The sequence below is a fragment of the Sorex araneus genome, chromosome 4 (genome assembly GCF_027595985.1).
Source record: "Sorex araneus isolate mSorAra2 chromosome 4, mSorAra2.pri, whole genome shotgun sequence".
In the NCBI taxonomy this organism is placed as follows: domain Eukaryota; kingdom Metazoa; phylum Chordata; class Mammalia; order Eulipotyphla; family Soricidae; genus Sorex; species Sorex araneus.
In genome coordinates, this window is record NC_073305.1 from 68888514 (window position 1) to 68911427 (window position 22914).

Genomic DNA, 22914 nt, shown 5'->3' on the forward strand with positions numbered 1-22914 from the left:
AGATTTACTCGGGTAACAATTTCTTGAACCAGATTGCAAATCACTTAACAAAGTCAGTCCATTTCACCCTCTCTAGGCATAGTCCTGAGTACAGGCATCATTTGTGGAAAATATTAAAAATGAGGCTCTTCTGAGAACATAATCAAAGAATATATTAAAAGAGAGATTCAATTTGTCGAAAAGACTCAACCTTACAATCTAGTAATAAAAAGTCCATGAGAAACTTCACTAGTGTGTTTAGGATAGCTCCATAAAAGAACAGTGACTGAAGAAATGAAAGACCAAGTAACAGTGGGAAAATAGAAAATAAAAATAAACAGGTCTGGAAAGTGAATGGTGGATTAATCACCTATTACTTACACTTTACTTTTCCTAAAGGAGGCAGGGAGGGAGGTTTAAAGTATAGATTCAGCAATACAACAAAACCCAACACAGCTACGCTGATGAGTAAGGGTATGGCATCCTTACTAATCCCGGGCAAGCTGTACAGTGGCTCTGCTTCTTCTTTAGTGCTGGAAACATGACTTCATAACACATGTTCACAAACTAAATACCAGCAGTTCACAGCAGTTGCCATGGGATGAAGCAGAGCCCAGAAGCCAAAAAGGAAAGGTTGGGGCTGACCTCTTTTTTGCCTTGGACCTTAATCATGAACCAAGTGGCAGAAAGTATGCATAATCATCGGCCTAAACAAAGGGTCATGGAAATTAACGTGTGAAAGGTGAAAAAGCTCATTAAAAAAAAAAAGAATATGCGTCTTTGAAAATCTGAGGCTGCTGAGCTTCAGACTATCAGAACACTTTGGGAAGTCATGGAAAACACTTGTAAAACTCATGTTGGAAACCACCTGCCCCTGTCTGGTTTCACTTAATTCTCCTCCCATCACTAACTGTAGAGACTATTTCTCCTATTTTACAGAGATTAAGTAACTTGCCCACATTCACAACTGAGCCACCAAAGTCTAAAACCCTCACATGGGACTCAAGACTCTTTGTATGACCCTCATTTTATACCTAGCTAACAGGAAAATAATAAAAACAAAAAAGTTTTGCCTTCCAGTGTATGTTCCTTTGGGGGGGAGAAGATTCAGCTAACAGCTTTTAGCTTTTATCCCTGCCTAGAAATGACGTTTTATATTCTGAAGAAAATATCGGGCATTTGGTATTGAAATGACAAAGACAGGAATTAAACACAATGGCTGCCCTTGAAGAGCTTGCCATCCAATACAGACACTGGTCAAAGGAAACCGCACACAAAAACTGTCAAATAATTCTGAAGCCTGCCTTCAATTTCAGCTTCGCTTTGCAGTTTATGAAAGTTCCCCGGAACATTCTGTTTTTCTTTCTAAAAAGTCACCAAAATTGTAATATAAAGTTAGGGTCCCTACAGTATGCTTTTGTCCATAGACACCTACTGATCTTGGTGAGGAAGATGAGCAAGCACTGGATTCTGGTTTGACTGCCCAAACCCCAAACTCATGAAAACCTACATAAGCATATGCCCCCTTTTCAGGTGCTCAACATCCAAGGAGCCAAGACCAGTCACATGGTACAATGACAGAAAATGTGAAAAGAATTTGATTCTTGTAGCTTTCTGCAACGATCTTAACACTTGGATTGTTTCCATTCTGCCTCCCGTCTCCACACACAAACACACCCCTAAAAAGCCCCAGAGGAAAGTAAAATCCGTCCAGGTTAGCACAATCCCCAAACAAGGAGCTACAGCAGAATTTTCTGGAGGTTTCTGAACATCAGTGGCAAGTGGAAATAAACATTATCCCAGAAGAGAGCAGAGAGAGGGGGCTTACCAGGCTTGACAAATGACACCGTGATTCACACCCACTGCTGGGCTGTCTCTAATAAGCCACAGAGGAAGCAGCCAATCTCAGCTAATTACCAGATAAAAATGTATTGTAAGGACTCTAATTAGGAAACGTGGATGGAGGTGATCTAATGATTAAATGCAGCATTCGAATGACCCCACCATCAATGTGCAGTGGTGCAAGATGTCACTGGAATATTTTGTAGAAACAGTAATTTTATTTCGAGGAGGGGAGGCAGTAATATTTGTAATGATGGCTATGAGGTAAACTAATTAAAAGGCAGTTCCTAGAGGAAGAGGGTGGCTGAGAGCAGCTGTGGCCATTCCAAAACCAAGTGCCAAGTCTCAATAGAGGAACTGCAGTCAAGTGGAAAATTTCTGCCTGACCTCTGCCCTTGCTATTAATTTGCAGGAAAACTAATGACACATATACATATTCCCACAAAATTGTTCTAATTGCTAATTTGCCAAAGGAACCCAGATTCCAAATTAAACATGACTGTAGCCTGGGAGGGAGGGAAGGAGAAAATGCGGTAAACTCCAAACAGAGGGTGCTTCGCCTCGTGAAATCATTTGAAGCCTGAACCAACAAGTTAATGAAACGTCAACCTTGTCAACCGCTATAGAAGTTTCTTGACTTTTTAAACTTCCTTTGATAATCACATGCTGGTCTTGAGGAGAAACCACTGGGGGAGCAGGGGAGGGACAGGGTGGCTCAGAGGCAGAGATAAGACGGTGCTTGGGAAGGAGTTGGTCAGACCCTGTGTTCAAGCTGGACCTGCTCTTTTAATTAAAGTCTCTGCAAAAAATCAGCACCCCCCCACCACCCTTGACCCCTACCATCTCTCACCTTCCCCCAAAAGGAAAGAAATTAGTTACAGTCTTAAGACCAGAGCTTGCATCAGGAATGGTGTGGATTTTGTTGTTCTTTAAAATAATGATCCAAATCACAAATTATGAAATTGCAACAGAATCATCAATTAGAAATTGATGAAAGCATATGAGCTTCAGGTTTCCGACCTGTAGTCGAGATGATTCCACGCCCCTACCCCCCACCCCCCCACCCGCCCCAGGGCATGGAACAGGAAGGATTTCTTTGCTTGTTTTCTTATTGTGTTCATTTTCTATTTAAAAAGAAGTTGCTATGTTTAGAAAAGTTAGTAACTGATATTTCTCTACATGGCAAGCTTCCATGATGGGATGATTTAGGCAAAGATAATCTCTTTGTAACTCTGGCCAAAAGTTACATTCTTCTGTCACTGAAAATTGCAATAGCTTTTTACTTTGGAAATGGATGGAGTTCTCAACCACTGTCCATCCCACTGCCCATTTACGGAAGGGACAACGCTGGAAATCTCAACCGTCCAAACTCCTGAAACAGTATCGGCTACTTAATATTCTGGGAGTCCTTTAAAGGATTCAAATTTACTTTTCAAACAGCAACCTCCTCTCTCGGTTTAAAGATGATGAGTCACTCCCATTTAAAAAAAAATAATAAAAAAATAAACAAACCGCTGACGTAAACCCCCGGACAGAAACAGACTTGTCATAAGTATTCCCATAAGAACTCATTTTTATTTTTGTTTGTGCTCTTGCCTCACATGAAAACAGATTCTGAGAACAAAAGACAAACCTGAAACCCAAACACCGAAGGACACAGCTGCTTAGTAGGGACTTTCAGCTCACAGAACTCGTTTTTCTGCTGCTGGGTTTCCTGGCCTGAGAGGGCCCCAGTCCTGCATACACGCACAGCCTTTCTAGACATGAATCACTGGCCTTCACAGACGGCCTGGCCCTTCTGAGGTTTCGGGGACACTATTAGCAGACTGTGGGGAGACAGGGCAGGGGGCAGGGGGAGGCCTTTGTCCTGCCCGCCTTTACAGTCTGGGCCTGGCCTTGCTTCTAGATCAGAACTGGGCTGGCAGGCAATTCTGATCTAGCTGAGAGGAGGAGACACTGTGAGGAACTTGAAAACAAGCCCCACATGATACTAAGCTATGGAGGGGAACTTAGGGAGTATATAAAATGTGTGTGTGTGTGTGTGTGTGTTGGAGGATCTTTTTCTCGCTGCCTAAGAGTATTTCTCCTCCCCTGCACTAAGGTTGTGACAGACCAGAGGGCCAACTCTTTCTTTCCCAGTTAAAAGCCCCTCTTTGCAGAGGGGAGGCACTTTGTTTTAATAGGAGCTAAGAAGTATTCCACAGTGATCCTGTTTGCCCTAGCTCGAGTCAAAGAGAACCTGTTAAAAGGAAAATCTAACACTGCAGTGCACTTCAAATACCCGAGTCCCTATAAGTGTTTTATAACATTTTCATAAAGAAGGAGAGACGACCTACACTATAATTACTTGCCCACCAAATCTGAAGGAATGTGGTTTCTCCAGGCTCAGGGGTTGTTCTCTGGCGTGTAGGAATCCCCTCAAGCAAAACGTATCTCTCATGTACTTGGTATTATAAAATATGATTTACAGTCTTCTCCTGACATAATGGTAGTGAAGTCTTTACAAAAAAATCCCTAGCAACTTAATAAAGTCATAACACAGACACGCTTCTTTTTGTTGTTGTTATTGTTTGGTCGGACGAGTTACAAGTCCCTCCAAGGAAATATCTCAGCCAGTTCTCTGTGGAGTAAGCATGGAGACAATAACCCCCAAGCAACCCAATTTGTTGTTTACTTTGAGAAAGTGACTGAGTTTGAACAAAAGAATATCCATCAGTCTCACTACACAGCTTGCTACTGTCAGATTTGTTCCCTTTTGCTTCTTAACATGGGAAAGCAAAGCATCTTTAAATAATCCAAATACCACAAATTTGGCTATTCTGAATGTGGGCCAAGAAAGGTTTTTCCCACTGTAAGCACCCAACTGCATACAGTGACAGCTACTCCGGTAAAACTTGATTTTATTCTTATTTTATCTGTTTTTGGCTCATGCCTGTTGCTACTCAAAAGCTACTCCCAACTCAGTGCTCAGGGGACCATGCAGTGCCGGGAATTAAACCTAGGCTTCTTGGATGCAAAGCAAGTGTTCCACCCCTGAGCCATCTCTCTGTCCCAATATTCTGGTAAACTACACATCTCTCTGTCTTTCCTCAGTGGACCAATCTTAATCAACTTTAAAGTTCATAAATTAAAAAAGCAAGCAACCAAGAAGTTTGGACTACATGACGTTGACCCCTTCTTTCCTCTGCCACTGAGATTTATTCATACATACTTTGCTCTCAGCAACTCCGTCAGACAGACACATGTACCTCCTCTTTGTCCAGGCCAAGTTCCGAAGCTAACTTCTACGTCTCCCTATTCCTCTCTTAGGTTCGTCTTGGCTCACACTCCCAGAAGTTTTCCTCAAACCCAGAATTCGAGCAACTATTCTGCTCAAATATGATCTGTGTGGGATGACTGTGCCTCTGCGTTTGTGTGTGTGTGTGTGTGTGTGTGTGTGTGTGTGTCCATCTGTCCTATCAGATTGCTGGATAATTTAATGGCAGGGATGCTCTTTATTGTTTCATTATCTTTTATATGGCACACTCTATAAATATTTGTTGATATATTATATTTTTAAATGCAGGAATGCTTTTTCCTGTCGTTTGAGTCTTAGGTGTTTTTTTCTTCAGAGAAAGCAGGAGATCTACTGAAGGCATCTCAGGAAGAAGACTGCAAAATCCGGTTCCAGTTCACCGGTATTAACATTTCCAGGTGTGAACCAAACTCAGAGCCACATTTAAGAACTTAGGAACTGTCCTAAATTGGGCATACCCTCGAACTACCCAACCTGAAGGTGAGTTCCACAACGGGACTGAGAAAATATGGCCATGAGCAGATGTAAGAGCAACCCAAGGAGGGTTTGGCTGTTTCTCTGACGTGATGAAATGGGTGGATGGCTGGATACAACGAATGACACTTACCACCCAGATGGCATTTAGTGAAAGGCAATGTTTACACCAAAGCATTCTATTACTTAGTGACAAAGAATTTTAAAATAAACATGGAGTTCCATTTAAACAGAAATGGAAAAAAGAACAAACTTTATAAACTTACTGGCAAGGCGGTAACATGAAAGTCCCCATCTAGGGTTAGAGCTGAATCCCGCTGAAAAGGATATTCATTTGAATATATTACTGTACAGTCTATTATTTAAGGTGGAATAAATTCATTATAGGTAATGGGAATATTCTGCACATTAGAATCAATCACCAGATAGCTCTGAATCCCTCAAGTTGAAAGAATCAAAGGTCTGCAGTATACGGGGGTGTCTCCCCGTGCCCCCTTTACTGGCTAGAAGTGAAAATTTATGCAAAACATTACACGTCTACCTTTTATAATTAATTTCCCAATGCCTCACCTATACAGATTTTAATAATTCCTGATTTATAAGATGGTATCTGTAATAAAATTTTCTATTTTACAACAAATGAAAAGAAGGCAGGTTCATTCCGGCAACAGAGTGTCACACAATATCTGCTTGTCAGGCACCAATTTCTACTTCTTACATGTAAGTTAAAGGATAAGGAATTTATAATGCTGCCTGTGAGGGGAACCACTTTTCATACACAAATGTGATCTTTTTTTTCCAAAGGGTAATACAACAGTACATTTACATAAACTAATCCAAACAATCTATGTATTTGACAATGGCAAACCTCACACGGACGGCCTATTGTTGGTTTACATCTTGGAGTTCTTTATATTGGCTTGTAGCGCTGCTCTAGCTGTCAAAGGTTTGACTTGGACTCTAAATAAATGGTTATAGAAGTGCTGTGCAGCGATATTGGACTTCTTTGCAAAAGAAAACCTGCTGTGTATGAATTCAAAAGCTATTAATTTTTCAGTCAAAAATATTCGTGCCTATTTCTTTTAATAAAGAAATACTGTGCTGAGCTACTAAGAGATAATGTTGACTAGTGGTAGAGAATTTTCAATAGAGCAGTTAAAAATAAATTTAGTAGGAGGTCCCCTTCAAAGTTATAATTTTCTAGAATGTAAAACATTTTTTAAAATACTAATCAAGACAAGCTTTCCTTTCCCTGTACATTTCCCACCATGGCTGATTTCCACTGTTTACTGGCTGCCTACTACTGGGTCTCATGGAGAGTCTCCCAGTGACCCTTTTGTGGCCCCTTAAGGCTGACAAGTATGGCACCCCCCCCCCCAGCACCCTCCCATCTCTCTCTGAGTCTACTGTGATTCCTTGTTTAGCTTCATCACTCCCCAAGAAGGCCACCATATAAAAGAGTCCATTTCTAGGGTGTTGAGTCCAAACATGATTCTCTCATTGTTTTTAATGCAGGGAGGAAAAAGGGAGTTTAATGTAGCGCTTTCTCTCGTTTCCAGGAGGGAAGACAAGCCCTTCATTCTGAAGCCATACAAATGTCTCTGCAGAGATGATCAGTTCCTTTCTAAGTAAGCTATGCTCGGAGGGTGGGGATGTAGTGCAGTGGCAGAGCACTAGCTTTGCATGTATGTGTGAGGCTGGGGGTTCCATCCCTGGCACCACAGGGTGGAAAAAATGAAAACAAGAAAGAAAAGAAAAATGGAATTTATAATGCCCACTGGAGAACTCAGAGAAATTGTTTCAGGGTCTCATGAACTTGCTTAGATAGGCTCGTGTTACTCCTAGGACCCTCCTTCAAAGGAGGCATTGATGGGCACTGCTGGCTACTGGCCCCAATACTGAATGGCCAGGTTTCTTTTTTCCTTTCTTTTTGGTAGCCTACACATTGAATCCTATAGCCACTTACTGCAAAATACATGGGTACTGAGGACTCTTTCCTAGTAAAAATGGATGTGCAAATTGTTTAATGATTTTATGTCCTATATCTCAGTAATGTGTTCTGTTTCAGACATTAATTTTGTCTGCCAACTGCATCTTGGCAGGCTACCATATTTGCTGGGTTAATAGTCTGACTCCGTTTTATTTCTATCACCATAAATCATACATATATGGGTGTATGTTTGCTTTATTTATAGAAAAAAAAATCAGTCAAAACAGATAAACCAATACTTTGCCATTATGCTGCATCATTGCATATTGATTAAAATTGCTCGTACTAACTATAGATTGTCAACGCTCAATTAATTTTCACACAGTGACTCCAAGCAAAATCAAATAAAGGCAGTGTACCTTTAAATTTTACAAATCTTAAAATCAAGAAGCAAAGCACTCTCTCCATTTTGAATAATCAGCTGAAGCTACGAGGAAATTTTTAGAAATAGAAGTATATGAGATATACAACTGTTCAAGAGATCAATTTAAAACAAGAAATGAGGTCCAAGATAGATTTGGGGGTTTAGATGCCATCCTTCTGCTCTGATGCCAACTGTTCATGTGCTTGGGAGTACAAGGAAGCAGGGAAGACAGGAGATCCCTAAAACTTAAATGCCATTTCAGTGTGCCGTGTTCAGTCTCCTAACTGTCACAGACCCATTTTCACTTCACACTCTGTAGCAACCATTAGATGCTCTCCATGATATGGCCTCTAACTATTCTGATAGTATATAGGTTTCCTGGATGCCTGAAATTAGAACATTTCTATTTGATGAGGTTAGGTTTTTTTGGAGTATTTCCTATTTCTTTCCTCTGTAGCAGACTGGACTACCCTTATTTATTTTCTCAGACGCTGCTGTCTCTCAGCTTACTTAGAAAAAAACCTTTTTCTCTCTGCCTTCATGATGTGGCTGTCTGCTCTCTGCATTTCCACAATTCGAAAATATTTTGTTAATTTTGTATGGTGTTTTTTTTTTCCCAGCTAGCTCTCCTAACATATTTTAATGCCTTGATTTAGCATCAATCATCCTTTCTCAAAGAAGATGTGCTAGTTTCAGCCGCAAGGACCCTATCCAAATCATCCAGCATTTCCCTAAATGTCGGACACTAGGCCGTTAGCCTGACAGGTAACCAGAAACGACTAAGTGAACTGACTCAAATGCATTCCATCACTTCAACAAGCAGTAGCCATAGTTGGGTGTGCTCTTTGCTATCCCTGGGGGTGAAGACACAGAGAAGAAATATCACAGCCCTTTTCCTTCCAGGGCTCCAGTACTTACAGGCTGAGGGGCGGCTTTGGGCTCTGTAGACTTCACATGCAGGTGGGTCATCATGGCTTGCAGGCGTTCTTTGTCTTTTGCAAGCTAGTAGGGAAAAACACTTTGTTATTTCTTTGAATATTATTTTTTTAATAAATTATTTATTTTTAATTAGTGAATCAACGTGAGGGTACAGTTACAGTTTTATACATTTTTGTGCTCGTGAATTTCTTTGAATATTAAAATAAGTTCAAGTAACATTAAACGATGACATGAGTGTTACCATACAAACAGAATTTAAAACAAATGCACATTTTAAATCTAAAGGGACACTTATTCCATACTAAGCTGTGGCTGGCCTCAGAGCACATGACAAAATCATTTTCATTGCTTAATCATTTTTGAAATCTCTACAACCATTGCCAAACTCTCATAAGTGGAGGTGCCAGTATAAGATTTCTCAACAAGAGATGCATTAGCCTTTAACTGGGAAGTTCTAGACCTGCTGGCACCAAGGAGTTTCATGGAACACAGACAGCTAAAAGGCAAAAACGTGAATCATGCCTATAAACCAGTCTTATTCATGAGGAAGCCAAAGGAAAATGAGCAAGGTAGTTAAAACTCATAAATTCGTCTGTTGTGGCTGTGGAAAAACTCCTAGAGAGATGGAGGCATTGATGCAAAGTTAACCTCCTCTTTCTTAACTGGTAGGAAGAGATTAAGACAATGCTGGCTAGCAACATAATGTGGGGCAGGCACAGTGCTGCAAAGCTAAACTGACAAGTTCCGTTTTCAGATGATGCAGGGAAAGTTCATCTAATATGTGGTTACTTGTTCTGTGCTATTCTCACCTGAACAAAATAAAGTCCTCTTCATTCTACTGAACATTATCCTCTGAAGACACTACAACTGGATGTATACAGAAGGCACGCAAACATTACGCTCTGGGTGCTACGTTCTTGTGCTTGCCTTGGAGTGTTTCGCAGTAGGGTTGAAACACTAGTTCTAGACATTTGAATAGCGAGGCATACAGTAACTACTTCTGAGACAGGGATGGGAAATAAATTCCCCCAAGATAAAGGTCTAGTTAAAGGAACAGCTGTGAAGTTTCTGGAAAGTATGGAGGAGATTACTATGGAGAGTAAGAAGAGGGATGAGGAGAAACAATCTTAGTTCAGTACTTTTATGAACCATACAAAATAATTCTCTAGAAATGGGAAGGAAATCATTCTGATTATATCACATAACAAATCTGTTAAATATCATTTTTATAAGTCCAAAGTTAAACCAGAGTAAAAATATAATAAAACAGTCACATTTTTAAATAAAGGTATTTTCTAAAAAAGGAGAATGTTTCAGAAATTAGGGAAAAGGCAGAGGAAAGGGGAAGGATATAAAAACAGGAGAGAAAAAGCTTTCAGCTTATCCTAACTGGATGACTCAGTCTCAAGCCATATCACATTTGATTTTTTTCCCTTTTTTATTCCCTTGTGGTTCAGGGAGGAATAAATTAAGAAGAAGAAGAAAAAGCCTTACACTGTTAGCATTTATCTTTCAACAAACAGGAAATGAAAATGATACCATATTAGGAGCCATTTATATTATTCATCCTCTGTTCTTTAGTAAGATATTGAACAGCCAAACTGAAAGATGCTCTGAACACATAATGCTAAAGGAATTTAGTTTTCCAAAGTAGCTCAGAACAATTAAAATGTGAGCTGGGGCATTTTTTTCTACAGTTATTTGTTTTTTTTTTATGTAAGTTCTCTAAGTTTTTGGATGTTAAAGCTAAAATACTCTTTGGTTAAAAACAATGTTTTGCTACAAAATTATCAAGGGTAGAAGGAATGAAGAAATGGATGTCATTCTTTTCAAAAACCAGAAGTGGCCTGCCATACTAAGCATTACAAATTAAAGGGTGAGAGGTGACACTTACTGAAGAGTCTAATGAATATTAACTGTGGTTTAATTTTGGGGTAAACACTGTTGATGTAGCAATTACAAAGACCAAGTAGAAGATCAACTCAAATTCTGGAGCATCAAAAGAAATCATCACCTCTATATTCCATCTGAACAGCTACAATGCTGGCCAAAGGTACTGACACCACGCTGCAAGCACATATCTAGCGTGTGTACACACACAACCACGTCAATGACCCTGGAGAGGTTACTGCTACGAGAACGCTTTCTTGTTTTCCCTTGATAATAGCTGGGCTTCATTACCCATCTTGAAAATTAGCCCAAATTTCTTACTTTGTCTCAACCTCCAACTACTCATTCTGTCTTATTATAAAAGGCAGTCTTAGAGACTGAAAGGCAAAAACCAAGTTTTTAGTGCGATGATTGCGAGCTGGCATGCAATAATATATACGTAAAACTGGCAGTTTCTTAGGTGAGTTGTGGATTTTTTTACTATTTCAGCTCCAACTCTTAACACAGGTTTAATGATTAAAGAAGAAAGTCTGCCAAGTGCAGAATTTTGGATTTTTTTTTTTAGGCAAAATGCTACATTGACTGCAACCACATCCTCTATAGCAGCTGTCTTGTACTCATTGGTCTTTCACAAAGCTTTAGGATTCTTTATTACTTTCTATGCCATCATTCCATGAGCTCACCATCCCCATCAATTTTCACAGCACCCCTTCATTATTATAATATGAGAATACGAACACTCAGTAGTAGCAAGTATATTCCAGCCTCTTTTCATACACTATAACCCATGAAATAAAGAAAAGAGAGGATAAAAATTCAGCCGAAAGGTCAACTGAAAATCTGGTTAGAGAATTAAAAAAAAAATCGTTGTTGTGGTATCAAAAAAATAAAAGAATCCCCAACAGCTTTCTTGGTAAGCATAGGAACCTTAAGGGGGGGTGGGGGCAATAACAATGGCAACTAACTGAACATCAAGGGCAGCTGCTGTGATGCATTTCTTCAAATCACTGTTTGGTACCACAGAGGTCCCACCCCCTGGGCCCAGTGCTGGAAAAACAGGGGATGAGAGGAGTTGAGAAGGAGGCGTTGGTCTCCAGTGCTACTGAAGAGCACTTTTTGTCTGTCTGCTTTAAAAAGGTAAGATTTCCAGGGAGACACTAAGTCATTTTTTCTTCTGAAAAGTGGGTGGTAGACTTAAGTTTGAGAACCTCTGGCTTGAATGATCAAATTTAGTCACCAATTCTGTAAACTGAGAGCATAAAGGTATTTGGGATGGAACCCTATAATCTGGCTGCTAGCTATACAGCTAGCACTATAATCTGGCCCTATGACCCTGAATGTGTTTTTTTCCCCCTTTGAAAAGATTTAATTTCTCCTGCTCAATATCAAACAGTAATTTCTGGACTTTGAAGGATTGTTTCGAGGATTCAACCAGTTTGGTTAGCACAGAAGCCTCATACTTCATGAGACCTCAAAGAAGATCTAATTTTTTTTTAAAAAGGGAAGTGAAATCAATGAGTTTAGCTTTCTACTGGTTGAGTATGTTTGGAAGTAGGATCAATAGAATATGGATTTGAAGGTGTTTGCAGGTGGGCTAACTAGGGCAAGAACTGTTGTTTTAAAGAATGTAATGAAAAGCAAAGAAAAGATGGACTCATTTCTTACGGATTTATCTCCTTGGTTCTCATTGTTATCTTTCCCTCATCCTAAGCAAATGCTTTCTTCCCCTTTGGCTGATACAGGTCATCTCCTCTTCTATTAGGCATGCCCTCAAATTAGGTTTTAGATAGCCCAGACTGTGAAAGACCAGAACATGTGTATTACTCTGGATCCACTGCTATCTGCCGAAGGCAAGGAGCCCCATTCAACATCTTCAAAGATAAAAACCAAGGAGATTGAACTCATTCTTTTAGCAGAATAAAAGGGGAACATGGTTTTGGGTTCATTTAACATAATCATTTTACGTTGTCAGGAGGACTAATCATTTTAAACCCAATTTGGTAGTTCTCACTTGTGAGAAACAAAACTCTTCTGCAATAAATGAAGAATTAGGGATGTGTAAAGTGCCACAGTTACTGAGTGCAGCCAGTAGAGAAGAAGAGGCCAAGGCACTGACTTGATTTAGAGAAGCAAAGATGGTTGTAGTCATTCCTAGCCCTTCGTTCCTGTTTGCATACCTGACAGTTTGGGAGACAGATGCAGGGTGACCTAAGCTGAGGTCATGGATCTGGAGACAGACAGAAAGGCTAGAACCCCGGGTTTCCCAAGCTGGTGTGATCTGAGGAATCACCTGTGACCGTCGCTAACAAAAAGGCATCATTTTCTGTCTTCCTGACCACACAGATGCTGACATATTAATATCAAGCTCCATTTTAGAGTGTTGGGATTTGTAGTTTAGCAGGGATTCAGTTTATGAGTAGGCAAGTATGAACTACTCCCATGCAATGTTGGTCCCGAATTTAAGTAACTGGACCTAACTAAAATTTGCTAAGCTCAACATTCCAAGGGGGGGAGGGTCTTGAAATGTTCACGTTTCATGAGGCAGTTTTGAGAAATGCCATTACCTTCTATGCACCTATGCTTTAAACACAAGGTGTCTAGGCTTCCTCACTAGTTTTCTATGCCAAGGTGATCCAAACAGCATACACACGTCTTCAAAGGGCAACGATCAAAAGAGGAAAAGCAAGGTGGGGAGAGGAGTCAGTGATTAGGAGAAGAAATGAAAGTCTTCTATCAAGTGGAGAATTTACCAAATAGTTTTTTTCTACCTACTTTATCAAACAGCGGTTTGTTCCCGAGCCTTCCGAACTTGGCACCAGTGAAAACTTGTAAACGATTATCTTAACACTAACTACAGCTCTCAGGTGCTAGGCAATCTATGGCTCATTTCACCCCAATCGAAGAATTTCCCCACTTTTATTGTATTCTGTCACCATCTTAACATTCTTTGCATGTTATTATTAAAGACTCTCTTGACATTTAAAGCAGACACACACTAATACGCAGTCATAGTCTAGGAATTCTAATGCTCTCAGAGTTAAGCAGGATTTTAAATTATGAAAAAAAAAGTCAGAGGCTTGGTTTTCAAAGAGGAACATGGAAGCAAGAAACACAGAGACTCTCTTCTTTTTCTTGGCTCTGGCCACTGAGCAGTGGCAATAGGAAGCTCTGACGCGATTGGGACTTCTTTCTCCAGCATGCCCTGAGCTCACTCAAGGGCACATTCTTCATTATTGCCTTGATGGGATTAGAAAGGTCCAAAGGCAAGCACATTACAGATAATGTATTTGTGAAGTTCTGGGAATCGGATGTGATCACAAGTAACAAAACTAATGGTAGAAGAGTCATATATAAAGTCCCTACAGTAACCGGATCTGTGTCAGTGTCTTAATACCTCCTTCTGTTAACAAAACCTACATGCAAAGTTTAGTTGACAGAGTCTGAGAACTTACAGTACCTCACGGGCATTACTTAAAAAACTCTAAAGTGATCTCTTGTATTGCCTGCCCTTCTGCTATGGATGCTCAAAAGAGAGCTTCATTTAAAGACAAAAAAATGGGCATGGTGTCACAGCCACGTCTGAAAACGAAGTATCAGTAGTGCCTGTGTACATGCACAACCCTGTGTAAAGGAGGAAGGAGACTGCCGTGCAATAAAGGAGCATGAACTACAATGGGCAGCTCCTGTAGAACCTGGGAATTCCTTATAATTTGCCACTCAGTTTTAAAGTTCATCAGAACTTCTAAGGATCAGTATCACTCTCTTCTGTAATGGGGATATGGCACAAAAAAATAAATATTTTTTGACACCCCTGTCTCCCTCCCCCCCGCAAGAAGCCAATGGCTGCTTATAGTTTCCGATTTTTTATAGTAACAGCTTTTCAAAGAAGAAATCCTGAATTAAGCATACTCACAGGGTATAAGCGTATATACTGATTTCAAAATACATCTGCAGTTCAGTAGCAGAGTATTTGCCGTGCATGTATAAGGCCTGGGTTCCATCCCTAGCAGAGGGTGGGGCGGGGGGGGCAACAAAAACCTCTTATAGAGGCATTAGGAAAATTTAGCAAAATTAATATGAAACACCTAGAACAGTGCACAGGCATGTGTAGGAACTCCATCAAAATCCTTCCAAATGGTTCTACAGATGCTGTATGAAATAACTGCAAGATGATCACCTGGCATTCAGCAAGGATCTCGTCCACAGTCAATGGCTTCAAACTGGTCTGTAGGACTAGCAACTAGGCCCAGTTTTGCTTAGGACTTGCCCAACTTTGCCAATCAAAATCCCAAATCTCAGGGATCCTGCTGAACTGAGATTGATCACCCTACTTCTTACTGACCAGAGAAACACATATAAAAATTAAAATAAATATACGTAACATTTTTTTAAAAAACTGAAAAAGAAACAATACAGACCCTTGCTTCCTCTCTCACCCTATAATCCAGGCAGACCCTTCCAAGGCCCACTGAGCCCAGAGTGTTCTTGCCAGGCCTTCCCTATCTCTTCTGCCAACTCACCTGGTGGAGTAATAAAAGCTATGCTTGTCCCATCCCTACTAGGCAACACGTGACAGGCAGAAGGAGAGTATCTTACTCCTCTGTACCCAGGGCTTTATATAAAATAAATGTTTGAAAAACTGTGACCAAAGGGAACAAAATGTTCAAAGAAAAAATGGTATCCAGCCCTTCATTCCCATTCCCTGTCCAGACTGGGTAACCAACCCCCTTTGGAGTCATTGGATCCAATTACCCTTGGCAGCTTTCAATATGTACTTTAAAGGGGCTTTAGGCTGAGGGGCTGAGGAAGCCAGTCTTAAGCCCTATCCTGACATGTATAAATGTGGAATCTTTAAAAAACAAAATTTTAATTTTAAATAACTTTTTTTTAAATTAAAAATAATTTTTTTTTTCAATTTACAAAAGGGGCCGGGACATGGTATAGTGGTTAGGGTTCATGCCTGGCACCCAGGTTTAACTGGCAGCACTCTGTGGTCCCCAAAGCAACTGAGGAGGTGACTGAGAAATGCCAGACGTGGCCTTGAGGACTGCAGGACCTGAGCAGCGTCTCCCCGTGGGCCCAGTCCAGGTGGCTGAGCACCACCGTGGAAGCTCCAGGTCTCCCAAGCACTGCTCGGCCGCGTCCCTTGCCCCAAGTCCACATTCTCAAGGCTTCCTTTTTTCATTTATTCAAAAACCCATGCTTATGCACCAGAAAACAGTCTGATAATTTAGTGAGGTTACATAATTAGAGAATGGAGAAAAACTGATTTTTTATGATCAGAAATATCTACTTTTACCACAAACATATCAGCTTTCTGAGGGGGTATGGAAGAGGACTTTGTCCCTTCATTTTTCATGAAATGAAATGGCCCTCCCTTTTTCCAAAGTCAAATTTTGAGACCATTTGTGATGCTTTATCCTTAGCTCACTGGTTAAGGGATGTTGCACTTGAATGAACCTAAGTAAGTAGATCAAAGTGAACTGAAATCCTTAGGTCTATGTCTGATCAACATTAGGCTTTCAACTATCAACATTAAGGAAACTTCATGTGCTTGCTTATAATCATGGCCATGAAACCGGAGCAGGCAATTCTTAGACTCAACACAGCCAGTTCCCCTGCCTGCCCCCTTTACATTCTGTGTATGTGTGGGAGTAGTTTATGATCTGTGTGATAATATGAAAGGTAATACAAATTGATCATGGGAACTTTTCATCCCTTCCAGTGCTAACTCAACACCTTGTTTGCATATCAGATAGAATACATAGAAAGATGACATTTAAATGGAACCTTAAAATACATTCCTTGATCCCAAAAAGCCATTTTCTTCACCCAAATGATATCTGGTGTCCAGCTGCCATGATAGTAGGTATTTATATGTATAATACAAGAGGCTCATACAACTTCTTGGAATTTATAATATTAGGTCCTAAGGTAATATTTAAGGTGAACTGCCATCTATTTTACTGATAAAATGTAAAAAAAAATACAACTGGCTTTATAATAATGAAACAATATTTTAAGGCTTCAAATATCTACTAAAATATGTTTTTGACCACATTTCCCTCTGAGCCAGACCAGTAATAGATTTTAACTTGAGAACCAGATCTAGTTCTTACCCTGATAACACTCTAAATTGCTAACTTATTACAAAGAAACCATACATCATATATTTTCATATCTCTCAATCAAAACAAAAATATAAATAAAGATATGACTCACACAGAGCACAGATTGGGCAGGTCTAAGTCAGACCCCATAATCTATCCACTTGATTTCTGCTTAGCTGACTGAACTCCCACCACTGGAATCTTAAAGGCTTTCTTATTTGATTCATCGTAAAGATAGCACTACTATGGTAAACATCACAGGCACAATCCCCCCTAAGGGTATTAAAGGAAATTAAAAAAATTTAAAATCATAACTGATTCTTAAGGTAGGTCTGATTTATGAGTAAGACAACCAAGGACTTTGAGTCAGAATTAGGATTTCTGAATTCTGAAATCAAGAGACTGGAGCAGACATGTGAGACAGTACCCCGCTGACCTTCACTTGCTTTTAATACATCTAGTGCAGGCTGGCTCTGTCCCCCGAATTCTCTGATAAAATCCCTTTACAGTGATTCTCTAGGATAAACATAATAACCCTCTGTACTCTAGCAGCCACCTTGAGGTGACGGCTTGTTTTTACAATGGGACACACAAGTAACCTTTCCCCAATGTAAAGACTAGAGGTCTAAGTATTGCTCTACAAAGTATTCTTGTATGTTAGATAGAAATGAGAAATTTCACCTTCTAATCCCATCCAGTGATCACCACTGGTGTGATTTAATTCGGACAACTCTTTCCTGTGGTGCTAAGTATATTGTTTTTCAAATTCAAGAAAATAAATATTAATTTTATAAGATACTTCTAGGTAGGTAGAGGCTAAGGAATTTCCTGGGCTGGGAAATGCCTTCTCTAAGGGATAGAAGTAGCCTTTTTGGTCATTCAAGTAAAGGACATTTGCTGTAGATGAGGATACACCAGACCCAGGGGAAAGGGGGTAGGAGTCAGGGATCTAGGGGAAATAAATAAAAAGACTTTGTTCAAATACAAGAACACAATTTCACAGTATTGTTAGGGCAAATTTCCCCAATGCTTTAGTTACTATGGGCAGGATGACTTTTAATCAAGTAAATTTAAAAAGACACCGGTGCATGAAATGGCAAATGTGACAGCACAAACACGATAATACTGAATGTTAAAGAAAAAGGAAGCCTAAAATAGCTCTACCTCCGAGCCTCATTGTACCTTGCCTCAAAGTCTCTCAAATGAGCCACATCTGCTCTCAAGCTAATCTGTGAAAAGGGCTTCTCTGTGAACTCTGTCAGGACATGAGTTCTTGAAACACTAAAACTTGAGACATTTTCTTGTATAGATCATCTGATCTCACACACACAAACACACACACACACACACACAAACACACTCACTCACTCACACACAACCCTTTTTGTTTGGACCTCAGAAAGTCTTTTGAGCATGTGTTTTTGGTGTTAGTGACAACCCCAGTAGTGCCAGTCAACTGTGCCCAATAAATGGATAGTGCATTAGAAATTTATTTAGAGGTGGTTTTTTTTTTTTACCTTCAGAATGTAAGAATCAGTGGGCAAACCTACGTGTTTTATATTTTATTTATTCTATTTGGTTTGGTGGCCACACCTGGCAGTGCTGGGAGTGAGGGTCAGGGTGTCACCTAGTGGTGCTCAGGGAATCATGTAAGGCCAAGGATGGAAGCCACACTCAGCTGTCTACCTGAATCCTGTTTCACTCATTCTTATACTTCTCAGTGACTCCAGAGAGCTCTGTGATACAATGTTTGCTAAAGGAGCAAGTAAGTGAGTAGATGACTAGAACCATCTTTGATTCAACCATCTTTGCACGTTTCCCCAGAATGGCAGGTGCCTGTCATCTGAAAGAGTGGTGGAAAGCCTTTTCAATAGCCAGAAACACAGAGAACAAGTTGCTAGCAATGTGAAGTTGTTTTTTCCTCCAATCTTAACTAGTAATTACTTAGCTAATGTCTTCTCCAAGGGCAAGCCAAATAAAAAAAAAATAGTTTCAGTTTTTCAGGCCCAGGGACTTTTGCAATTATTGAACCCTAGAGCTGGGATGCAAAAGCAGCCATAGGTAGTGTGCCGATGAATTGCAGTCAGCCAATCTGTATATTTCCTGTAATCTCTTCTTATTTTGATTTCTTCCCCCCCCCACCAACCATTCAAAATATAAAAAATAAATATATAACAACAAACAAAAACAACAAAATAACTCTTGTTCTTGACAAGCTCTTATACCCTCACCCTACCAAGCCTCTCAAGTTTTGAAGACACCAAACCCTTTAAAATTTAACTTTTCACCAAGGAAAACGCCAAAACACATTAAGATAACTACCAGAGAGTAACTTCTGGCCAGATGATCTTTAATTTTGACCACAAGTCAAACAAACATCAAACAACAGATTGAATTTGTGCTGAAGGGTGAAGGAAAATCTGAGTAATAAAGCTCACTAGTAACCAAAGGAGACCTGTGTCCATCTGTCCTACTCCCAGGCTATAATCACTAGAAAGCAATATCGAATCTGTGTTCAGAAACTCATCTGACTAAAGGAGACTCTAACTTCTTTTTCCTGCCCACTTGGATGGAATGAAGAATAATGAATGAAGATGGACAATTAGATCCTAATTAAAAATGGTCCCACAGAGACTAACACCCAAGAACTGTAGAAATAAGTACCAGGAGGTTTGACTCCATGGCTTTGAGGCTGGCCTCACATTCTGGGGAAAGGGCAACTCAGAGAAGCAATCACCAACTATAATGTAGTCGAAGGCCATGCGGGGGAAGGGAGTTGCGGGCTGAATGAGGGCTAGAGACTGAGCACAGTGGCCACTCAACACCTTTATTGTGGGCCATAGAAGCTAAATAGAGAGAGAGAACAGAAGGGAATGCCCTGCCACAGTGGCAGGGTGGGGTGGGGAGGAGATGGGATTGGGGAGGGTGGGAGGGACGCTGGGTTTACTGGTGGTGGAGAATGGGCATTGGTGAAGGGATGGGTTCCCGAACTTTGTATGAGGGAAGTATAAGCACAAAAGTGTATAAATCTGTAACTGTACCCTCATGGTGATTCTTTAATTAAAAATAAATAAATTTAAAAAAAAATGGTCCCACAATCAGTGCTATAACCTGAAATGCTATCTGGGTAAACAATGACAATTCTAGTAAGCAGCTTAATTTCAGTGCTAATTATGAATTTAGATTTTATCAAATAAATAGATGCAAAAATTTGCATCACTTTATAAACACCACTGTCAGTATATATAAATATCCAGGTAGTAATACAACTCTACTGAATCCAATCATTCAAAGCTTTACTACACTTAAATTATAAGTGAACTGCTTAAATTATCAGTGAACTTTGTCGATAAAATAAACTACTTATTTTTTATGTCAATAAACAGAGAATTTAAAGATGTTCTCAAAGACAAAAATTCGGGGATTTCACAATGTATCCTTTGTCTCCATGAATACATTGGTGTTCTACGAAGTTCATAGTTACAGTTCAAAAGAACAGAAATGTTAACTTGCTAAAGACAGTAACTTTCAAGGCATTTTTGCTAAGAAAAACTATAATTTTCATAAAAGGTGGTAACTAAATTTTTTGAAATCTTTTCTAACCTGAAAAGTCACAACAAAAAGTTTAAGTGTGTTTTGGCTGATTTTTTTCTCTCCAACTATTTGAAGCTGTAAATGACTTAACTCAGTAAAATTCCAAATGTAATTATCTTCTGTACTTAGCCTAGGGCTCTCCATATATCTCAGTATTGCTGTCTTGCATACAAAATAGGCTTTTCAATGGCTGGTAACAATATAATGTACAACTTTGTTTTAATTTCGGCTAACCTCTTGCCTACACTAAACCATCCAGAGGAAGAAGCCACATTGAGTCATCAAGCACTCAAAAGCATTTTGGAACTCAGTTGCATAAATGGGGTTTGTAGGGTCAGGCTTTTGCAATTGTACATTTTAATAATCTCCATTTCTGACCCAATTTTTACTTTTAGAAACTAATTTTCTATTAATTATACCAAGTACGGAATTATTATTAAAATATGTGGTTCATCAACAAGTTACATCAGGAGGTGGAACCCATGTTAAAAAGATTCCCTCTCCCCAGCCCACCCCCCACCTAACTCTCACAAACTGTGCCCCCAGGAAAATCCACAGAAGTTTATGCTCTCTAGTCATCAACTACATTCGACATAACACAACCCCAATGGGTATCAAAACACAAGACACACATACATATATACGCACACAAATATTAAAACATACACACGTGTATGATTATATACATTGTATCTATAAGATCTAAATAAAAGTGTGAATGTGTTTAACTATAAACTAAATATAAAAATGAATGTTTCAGTAGAAATGCTGCATAGTGAACTCTTAATTTGTTTCAGTGATGGAAAGAAAAGGATGATGCAAAATGGAATAATAACTCCATATACACTTTCTATTTTAACTTTGGAAAACTTGCATGCATGTGTGCATACTTGCTCAGCCTGGCTTACACTCACTCCCTTCACAGACATCCACTCCTCAACCTCTTTCCCTCTCACCAGATGGTCTTCCTATCTCCACATTAATAAAAATAGCAACTTGGGAGTCTTAAACCAATAACAGATAGCCATAAAGTTAAAGAGAAGGAAAATAGAGGAGTGGAAGAGGGAGGAGGAATGAAGAGAGAAGGAAGTAGTGAGGGGTGATCGAAAGGGAATGAGAAAAGGTCTCAGGAGCCACAGAATTCGACACACACACACACACACACACACACACACACACACACACACACACACACACACACACACACACACACACACAGAGCACCTGAACAGCAATTCCAAGGAATGAACCCAAGCTGAACTTTCCCAAAGTGTTAAAAATAAAGTAAAATAAAGGACAAAAACAGGTTTCAGACCTTCCAGTCACTAATGATTACACAGGAACTCATTACAGAACACTACAGAAATTTGTAATTTGAGGCAATATTAAAAATAAATTTGGTTTTACCTGTAGCTCTAACTGCTGTACAACCTGCATTTGTACTCTACATTGAGCTGTACTTCTATCGTCCAGCGCATGCTCACTGTTGAGATGTCTGCAACAATACACAGAAAATCATTAAGTGAAATGGAGAAACAAAAAAGGAAAATATAAGTTACCAGGATGCTAAAATATAAACTGGGTGGCGTGTCTAGTTCACAATGGATAGTTTTGTGGGTGGCCTGCCCTTTTCATCCCCACCATTTAATACTATCATTATATGGAATTTAGTACACTGTTAATACCAAAATAAAAGTCTTCCAGGGACAAGTTCTCCAGGGCATCTGGAGATAACCATTTACACACGATTAGGAAAATTTAAGAGATTAAGACAAGTCGCTATTCAAGACCATCTCAATATGTAGAAATCTGAGATGGGGCCTACTGGGTATTTCAGGAGAGACTACTTGGTCTAGGTTTGAATGGGAGTGCTTGTTCACAAGTAAATTGATTTTATATCGCGGATGACACAGCCTTATATGGAAATGCATTAACAGAAATGGCAAAGAGTGAAAAAAGCAACTTTGAACCTGAAATCTGAAACATGAACCTACACATGCAAATTATATACCAATGAGAGAGGAAAGATGTAGACAATTACTTAAAAGGAAAACTCTGGCTGGTATTTTGGCTGTTGATGGCCTAAATACTGAGTTTGTAGATGATTCAGGCCACATGCTGAGTAGGCCTGTCTTGTGGTCCTTTTACTATTTATTATATTTTCCAGCAGGGAAATGGCTAACAAAATGAAATTTTCAATCCATTATACCAGATGTAAGAGCTCTGATAATCAAAGGGGTGAATCAAAACCCCAAAAAGGAAAAATAAAAATTCCAGAATTCTGAATTATTCGATCTGTTCTTATCAGTGACGTAAACCAAGCACAGAAAGAGAGAGCTGCCTCAAGTTCTATTACCCACACTATCAGGACATTTAGGCCAAAGCACAATTTAGATTTAAGATAAAATTACCTAAAACATTACAATACTTATAGAGA

General features: G+C 39.6%; 1 protein-coding gene across 7 annotated transcripts in view; it reads right to left on the minus strand.

The window, feature by feature from the left end:
- The window catches only part of FOXP1 (forkhead box P1), a 793034-nt gene that overhangs the window by 24671 nt on the left and 745449 nt on the right, over window positions 1-22914 (minus strand). For 5 of the 7 annotated variants that reach the window (XM_055137067.1, XM_055137065.1, XM_055137064.1 and 2 more), the window contains exons 12-14: window positions 21885-21972; window positions 8863-8946; window positions 5857-5907 (exon numbers count right to left, since the gene is read on the minus strand). In XM_055137067.1, the coding sequence (XP_054993042.1) occupies window positions 5857-5907; window positions 8863-8946; window positions 21885-21972 (223 nt within the window). The remainder of the gene's footprint in view (window positions 1-5856; window positions 5908-8862; window positions 8947-21884; window positions 21973-22914) is intronic. The other 2 variants (XM_055137069.1, XM_055137068.1) reach the window with 1 other exon arrangement.